The sequence below is a fragment of the Dufourea novaeangliae genome, unplaced genomic scaffold (assembly GCF_001272555.1).
Source record: "Dufourea novaeangliae isolate 0120121106 unplaced genomic scaffold, ASM127255v1 scaffold130, whole genome shotgun sequence".
NCBI classification, from domain to species: domain Eukaryota; kingdom Metazoa; phylum Arthropoda; class Insecta; order Hymenoptera; family Halictidae; genus Dufourea; species Dufourea novaeangliae.
Window position 1 is genome coordinate 352679 of NW_015374004.1, and position 8525 is coordinate 361203.

The 8525-nt window shown below is 33.3% G+C and overlaps 1 protein-coding gene across 1 annotated transcript; it reads right to left on the minus strand.

Annotated features, from left to right (window-relative positions):
* Window positions 1–2852: 2852 nt before the first annotated feature.
* On the minus strand, window positions 2853–6352 carry LOC107188162 (peroxiredoxin 1). The gene is made up of 4 exons (XM_015576410.1): window positions 6290–6352; window positions 3614–3764; window positions 3216–3524; window positions 2853–3136 (listed from the first exon to the last, which is right to left on the minus strand). Exons 2-4 carry the CDS (start codon window positions 3745–3747, stop codon window positions 2992–2994), a joined length of 588 nt encoding a protein of 195 aa, XP_015431896.1. The 5' UTR covers window positions 3748–3764; window positions 6290–6352; the 3' UTR covers window positions 2853–2991.
* Window positions 6353–8525: the final 2173 nt, after the last annotated feature.

An 8525-nucleotide genomic window follows, 5' to 3' on the forward strand; every position in this document is an offset into this window, starting at 1 on the left:
TCTACGTTATGAGAACGGTGAATTTGTGAACTACGTTAAATCTAAGAAGGGACCATGGCCGTGAACGGATTCTCTTCCGTTCGTTCGCTGTAAAGTAGACGTATTAGAAAGGAGTCTTGGGTACCAGTCCCGACGGACCTATTGGTTTTTTTCGCGTACAAAAAACTTATTGCGTTTAACACGTTGAGTGCCACGTCAGTCACCACTGACTGACACAACTTTTTGTTCAGGCCGCGACAGTCGCCGGTGACTGACAGTGTAAAATATGATATAAGACTAAAAAATTTACATTGTTTTTAGTTACCTAACATTTTTATTTAATACGGAATTGTATTATTAAAAATACAAAGCTTCGCATTGCTGTACCATAATACCCGCGCTTCTAAGCAGCGCGCGTGGCCTGACGGCGATTTCCTTATAAAATCGCGTGGCACTCAACGTGTTAATATTGTTTTTATGAATATGTATATGTATTATTATGTACATTTGAGTAAATTATTTTATTATTCCATTCTTATTACAACAGTTTAACAGTGACAACGAACGGATGTATATTTTCAAATATCGAACTAATAGTATATTTTTATTTTATATTATTACATATAAGTGAATAATGTGTATGAAAAACGTAATCAAAACAGAGATTTTTATTACACCACAAACATCGCATAAAAGATATGTTGACGTTATATTGACATTTGTAATAATTATGGATGTTGCGGGGAAATCAATATTATTGACATTATGGAACATATAACGAAATATCACTGTAACACTTAAAAAAGTTTTAAAGTTCCATTTATATCATTGTCCTGTGAAAATGTTCATACTTCCAGCAGCATTCATATTCCAATCAAAGAATTTACAGAATAAGGAAAAGGAATCTAAAGTAATTTTCAGTAGTTCCATAGATCTTTATCTCGAATACTTTTCTAAAACATTCAAAGTACTAGACATTTTTACACTTTGAATCTCATATCGATTTCTAAAATAACCCTAGTTCGATATAATATAGAACGTGGTTTTATGAGATAGATTCGAAGTTCGCAGCCATTAGCTCGATATTGTCTTCAGTTTACAGTACTTTACCGATGATAATACCGATTGCCCAGGCCTCACCACGAGGAGGTTGCTGCGAGTGGAGGCCCAAGGCAGGTAGATGGAATCACAAGTTCTACATCTTCCCACCTTTCACAATAAACCTTATAAATAATTTAAATCTTAACTATCTAAACCTATCGGTACTAAAATCCCTCGGCGGATGACTTCTTTCTTGAGCCTAAACCTATAAAAAAGGTACTAAGTTCCCTCGTCGGTTGTCTTCGTTCTTCAGCTTAGAACTAATATTATCTTAATATTCTAATTAATACGAATTAATGCTAGTAATACGAAATAACTTCAACTAAACGCAACGTAGTCGCTAATGCTCAAACGAAAGAGATAGACGGAATGGAAAAAGTTCCATCGATCATTTCGTTTACGCACCTAATATTCTATATACCAAGCAGTTATTAAGTCTACGATGAACTACGCGTTAAACTACAGTATGAACAAGTATCGCGATGAAAGTGTTGTCGCCAGAACCTGGCAAGATATAAAAACGAATAAAAGAAGAACATGTAAAAAAAGTAATATTAGTAAAATGTCCATTAACGATGCATTTAGAATAAATTGTCTTGTAGTTAAGTGAAAAAATATATACTTTTCCGTTTCATATTTCATGACTGACATATTTATCCCTTAACCTTAAACTGAAGCATCGGATATTTTTATTCTCATGAAATCATATAGACACACGCAATATGAATGGAATATATAACACTTCATTTGTGTTAATAATACTCAGAATTCATGCTTTATCGGTAACATCGGGTATTGACACTAAAATGGTAACAGGGCTACGTAGCCCTATGAACGTGGGACAGAAAAAAGCATTGGATGATAGGTCTATTCTATACCTAGTCGGTGGTACCACCTAGGGACGCTTTAATTTGAATCGTAAACACTCAGCGTAGCTTGGCTGTGCTTGGCTTGGCTTCAGTGATGCCAGAATTGGTTCCACCACCACGACGTCTCAGCGTCCCCCACTTTATTCCTCAGTTTTTGCTACACAAGCATACTTTGCTTCTATCCGTGTGAACTGGCCGTTCGGGTGTTTCCGTAAGAATCTACGTTACCGATGCGACTCCCAACAACCTGAGCGCTTCCGCAGAAATCAGGAGACTCTGTTCGAATTTCGCTACGACGGTTTTACTTTATATTTTTAATTATTCTGTAACTTCGCTTTGCAACCCCTTCGTAAAATAAAAGATTGAAAAATATCGATTTGCGAAGCATTTAAAAAAAGGGGCTGCATTTTTCCCTCTTCCATAGTTAAATATATGTATTCAAGTAAGTAAAGGTTTTACAAATGTTAATGTATGTGGTAGTCGCGGAAGTTAATTCCAGCCTTTTCGGTTTTTACGCACTGAGAATTGCGGGGGCCTGTGTACAGAGTATAGCTTATTTTAAAAATGCTTAAAAAGGACTTTAATACCCGATCTCACTAACTGGACTCCTGGTATGAGTACGCGTCCCTTTTTATAATCCGAAATTCGAGTCTAAAAGTAGTGGAGGACAAGCCTGTTCTTCAACGGAATCAGTTTTCTGAGAAAATCTAGTAACTACGTAATCTGGCCGGATGTATTCCAACTCTCGATAGGGTTAAGAGGTCACGAGATTGTCTTCGTACGTAACAATGCATTTACCATAAATGCAAAACGAAACACATAATAAATTTGATATATTTAAATAAATTGTGTAAGAACTCATAATATATAGAAACATCTGTTTATTGTATGAAATGGAAGTAGTTAATAATTAAATTAAAATTTATTTCAATATTGTAGTTATAATGTCTAATTAAGTATGGAATTACTGTTGTATTTTAATAATAAACGAACTAAATAAGCAAACGTAAGTTAAAAATGTAGGTCAACCACTTTATTTCATTCACGTATCCTTGAAATATTCCTTTGAGCCAACAACATCAGGTTTCATAGTTTTCTTTCCTGGTTTCCAGCCAGCAGGACATACTTCTCCATGTTTATCAGTGTACTGGAATGCTTGGACCAAGCGCAAAGTTTCGTCAACAGATCTTGAAATAATTACATTTATTAAACAATGAAACATCAGAAATTATATTTCAAAAATTATCACTTTGTATAGTATTTTACCTTCCAACTGGTAGATCATTGATAGTAACCTGACGTAAATTTTGTTTATCGTCTATGATAAAAAGACCACGGAATGGAATACCAGATTCCTCATCAAGTACACCATAATCACGTGCGATTTTGGCACTTTTATCAGCAAGAAGAGGAATGTTCATTTCACCAAGACCACCCTGTTTACGTGGTGTATTTACCCATGCTAGGTGACTGAAGTGAGAATCAGTTGATGCTGCAATGAGTTTGCACCCAATTTTTTCAAATTCATTAGCCCGATCAGAAAAAGCAATGATTTCAGTTGGACAAACAAATGTGCTATGGAACAAAGAATCATTAATTGTCAGATAATATACCACTGGCAAAGACAATGTTATGTCTACATTGACAAAATACGAAGCACTTACAAATCTAAAGGATAAAAGAAAAGGACAAGATATTTTCCTTTATAATCGGAAAGAGAAATATCTTTAAATTCTCCATTGACAACTGCAGTGCCTTGGAAAGAAGGAGCTCGTTTCTGAAGTGCTGGAACTGGCATGGTGGTTTTTCAAATATCTGTAATACAAAACAATTGTATTAAAAACATATTAAGTAAAAAAAGTTTTACTTAACGGAAGAAGTCGGGCAGGCTCGGGCGGGCTCGGGCGAGCACCTGAGACAAACGAATGCTCGGGCAGCCGACGCTTTAAGGCCGATTCGGAAGAGAAAGAAGTCACGTTAATTAGTCAGTGGTAGATATCTGTAAAATATTCAATAATGTAGATATACAACGTAGGGCGGACCAGGGCTGGTAGGCCAGTGTTTCATTGTTTGATTTTTAATAAATAATATGGGCGAAATATTATTATAATAGTTCTTACATTTGAGTAAATGATTGAAGTTGACTTAATGTGATTACAACTGAAGTATTTTAATGTTTTCCTAACACCTTTCATACTGGTCCACCAACACCATGGTCGGGGGTGGTTGACTGACTGTATGAAGTAAATCCGACCACATGACTTCTGTCTCTTCCGAATCGGCCCCAAAAGTCTCGGGCTGCCCGAGCATTCGTTTATCTCGGGTGCCCCGGCCGAGCCCACCTGAACCTGTAATCTCGGGTACCCGCACACCTCTACTAAACTACAATAGAAAAAAGGAAAAGTATTATAAATTTGCATAGCTAGTACAAAATTTTATCAGAAATTCTGTAGATTACAAATACATTTCGGCCCAACATGCAAAGTATAATTGGCAGGTGTGAATTAAGAAAAAAGCTAGAAATATCTCCAAAAGTGGACATCCTCAGAAAATGAAACAGTATAATGGGCAGACTAATGTATTATTGGAATGATAAAGTAAAATTCAAAGTTAAATGCAATACAAGTTGTTGAATATCGTATCCTTCCATAGGCAATGTGGGTCGTTGACGATTTCCAATTTTTCCTGGACTTACCTCAGAATTTTTCTTTTTATTGCAAAAAAAGTTTTAAACATTTGCCTTAACGAACAGTTGTATAAAGTAACAGAGACTTTGATAAGTATCTAAGAACTATTTAAGATTTTTTGGCAGCTTAAAATAATAAAAACAACTAAGCTTGGACATAAACGACTCAGTTTCCCTAAAATGTTGATATATCTGTTGATACTATATGTAACTTTTCTATGGAACCAAGGATACCATGTCAGAGTCACCCATAAAAAATATTTAATAGTGTAACAAATAAGAAGAAGAGATTGGAATTCACCAATAATATAGATATCAATAAAGTACTAGAATATAGTGATTTTCACAAACGAGAATAAGTTCAATATTTTTAGGTCTGATGGACCTTGTAGTCTGGAGAAGAAAATAAAGAACACAATCCAGGAAACTTACAACCCATAGTAAAACACATTGGTGGTTCTGTAATTGTTTGGGATTGCATTAATGCAAGTCATGCTGGCACATTACAATTTACTGATGGAATGATGATCAAATGGGTTTATATTGACATTTTAAAATGTAATTTTGCATCTAATGTAGAAAAAGTGAACACTAAAGACAATTTAATAAAAAGAATGAAACAAGATACGATCCTATATAAAGGAGAATTTAGTTGACTCAATGCCTAGAAAATTCTGGCAATTATAAAAGAAAAAGGAAATCCTATGAAGTATTAATTAAGGCGTTTAGCTTATTTCATCATGATGAAATTAATGTAAAATTCTTTTTTGTTGTTGAAATTTTAAAACAGATTAATTATTCAAATATTGTATAAATATTTATTGTTCCTCTATTTCTGTCAATTTTTGAACTTTTGTTGTAAATTTCACAAACTATATAAGTACCTGATTTTTTTTACAATTACTCTACTATTCTAGAGATTTTCGAAAATATGTAGGAACTTGTTGTTCTACAAAAATATGTTAATAAATCGCAATGATACCAAAGGTGTGAAATTGATAGGCGTATGAATATTTTCCACAGCTACTGTAAATGGATAATAAAAAACAAAAGTACTAACAAACTGCTACTATCAGATTATACTCTACAATATGTTCAAAGACTAATATTTAATAGTGATAGTAAGAACTATTTAGATTGATGAAAAAAAACTGCATAATCCTAAGACTATGATCAAATTGTAACAATTAATGTATATATGTACACTTTATTTACATATTTGCACATTAACGGAATTATCGAGGTATTTCCTTAACGCAATTTCATGCATTACGCAGCAATTTTTTGTACGACACAAATAAATTCACGTTTAATAGTAACATCGGTAATTAAAAATGTCCGGTAGCCATCTGTGCACGTTTAATAAGTGTTACATGATTGAGCATATTTCTGAGAAACGTGTTACAGATAGAAATAAAGGTCGAGTGCAAAATATTTTAATTACGTAATCTCAATTTACGTTCAACGCGACAAAGATAGTCTATTCTACTTCTGAATATTGAAGTATTGCGTTAGAGTGCGCAATAAAACTTCACAATTGTTTCATTGTTAATTCTGACTGAAAACAAGTGAATAGAAATTAAACACAGTTAAAAATTAATTAAACAAGAATATTAGTGACAACTTAGCATAAATGTGCACATAAAAATTATACCTTGACTCCGCAAAAAATCTAGATTACAGAGAGAAAACGCGTCACTCAACACACTTCTACGCCGTCAAAGAATATCTAACCGGCAACCGGTTTCAATGTGACAAGTATCTGCTATTTTATAACGGTAAAGCAAATGTTTTACTTGCGCCATCTGTGAACCATACTGCCCACTAGTATAAAATTGCAATTTTTCCAATAGTAATTATTAATGATATTATTCTTTCATATTTTATAGATCAATTATATTAAACATTGTAAAATTCATTCAAAACATAACTTACTATTTTAATTATTTCATTGAGTTATTTAAATACGTGGCGAAGCCACTAGAAATGGCGTGCAAAATCACTAACGGTGATTTATCACAGTGATCACCGAATCACGATCACGGTCGTGATTTAACTTCATTTACGACCGTGATTGCGATTTTTTTATTTGAGTGAATTTGCTCACTGTGATCATAAGTCCTTGATCTTTAAACAGAAAAACGTATTCAATATGATTTTACGATGAATTGCATTACTATTTGTGTTTGTAAAAATCAGTAGAAAAAACAAGAAATTCTAAAAGAATGATTTGCTAGATAACGTGTAGATTATAATTTATAATCATTGATTTATTCATTATTCTTCATTGTTTCTAATTATTCTTTCACTTTATACGATATAACTCGAATTTTTTTTTTGAAGCGATTACTTTCAGGCGACTAATATTAGTCGCTTGAAGCGTCTACTTTAGTCGATTAAATATATTCGCTTCAAGCGACACGCTCGAACTATCGAGCTATTGGTAATTGAATATTGGTAATTGTTTAAAAAAACTTGTTTACCACTTATATTTTTGAAATTCTATCTATGAACTAATACATTTCCAAAGGTAAATGCACCAATGGTGCTGAAAAGTTGATGACGTATCTATACATAACCTATAAAGCAAAATTTCAGTCGACTAAAAACTATCGACTAAATAGTCGATAGTATGTTGCGACTAAATAATCATTAGTCGATAGTTTAATTTAGTCGATGGTGCCCATCACTAGTGCAAATACTTCTAAAGTCGATTTCACTTATTTTTCAGATACATAGCAGTCATTAGATGATTGCCACGTGCAGTCAGGGTCATTTAAGACTATAGAATATGTGTGCAAGATGGCTCGGGAAAAATGTGTAAAAAAGTATAGAAGAATGTAGTATGCATGTGTCGTATGTATTTTCTATGTTATACGGGCTGTACGCGCGAACAGTACACAGTCCGCTATTTCCTAAATTATTTGAAACACGAGAAAACTGTTTACATAAAGTTTAATGGCACGAGGGGGCAAATTAACGGGCTATGGCGAATTTTTTTTAATATTATTTTAAGAGATATGAAGGTCAAGTTTGGTTCTTCAAATGTAGTTGTATTTTTTTTAGACCACTTGATAGTACGTTTCAAGACGAATTCAGTGACCTTTAATGTATACACCATTTATGTAAACAGTTTTCTCGTATTTCAAATAGTTTAGGTTTAGGTTTAGGAAATAACTGACTGTATACTGTTCGCGCGGATCTGTATGTGCAACACAATTTTATTGTATATATTGCATGTTGTATGTATATAATGTAAAAATTTGAGTTATAATAAATTAAACATGAGTTGTTCACGATTTAAAATACATTTTATAAATTTATTGCATGTTGTATGTATTTTGTGTAAAATTTTAAGCATGACAGTGAGTGACTGGCGACTACTGTATGGGATCGTGTGTGATAAATTTGTGTTATAATAAATTTTGTTAGTTGTTTGCAGTTTTAAACATGTTTATTAAATTTATTCCATATCGTACGTATATTATGTAATAAATTTAATTAACACATTTAAAATTGTGAACACCTAATATCAAATTTATTATAACTCAAAGTTATCATACATGATCTCATACAGTAGCGGCCAGTCATTCACTGTCTCGTCTATTATAAATCGTTCCGAAATTCAAACGCGTCCCGGATATCGACCAAGAAAAACCTCTGAGTTGTACTCATAGACATATATAGACGGAGCATGAATTGAGCGGGGGAGTAAGATTCGCGGTAAGGGGGTGGTTAGTTATAAATCGGGTAACTTCGTTCCTTTTCGGTGCTATTCGGGTATGCAATCACGTTACACACATGTATGCTATGAGAGATGAAAAGAATATACCTATTATACGTTAAAAATTCCATGTGTCATGTAGTTTGTATAAATATATGTATGTAAC

Coding starts and splice junctions, on each gene's coding strand:
- LOC107188162 (XM_015576410.1), bottom strand. CDS start 3,747: ATGCCAGTTCCAGCACTTCAGAAACGAGCTCCTTCTTTCCAAGGCACT. Junction 3,525..3,613: donor TTCTTTTATCCTTTAGATTT/GTAAGTGCTTCG, acceptor TTTGTTCCATAG/CACATTTGTTTGTCCAACTG. Junction 3,137..3,215: donor AATGATCTACCAGTTGGAAG/GTAAAATACTAT, acceptor AATTATTTCAAG/ATCTGTTGACGAAACTTTGC.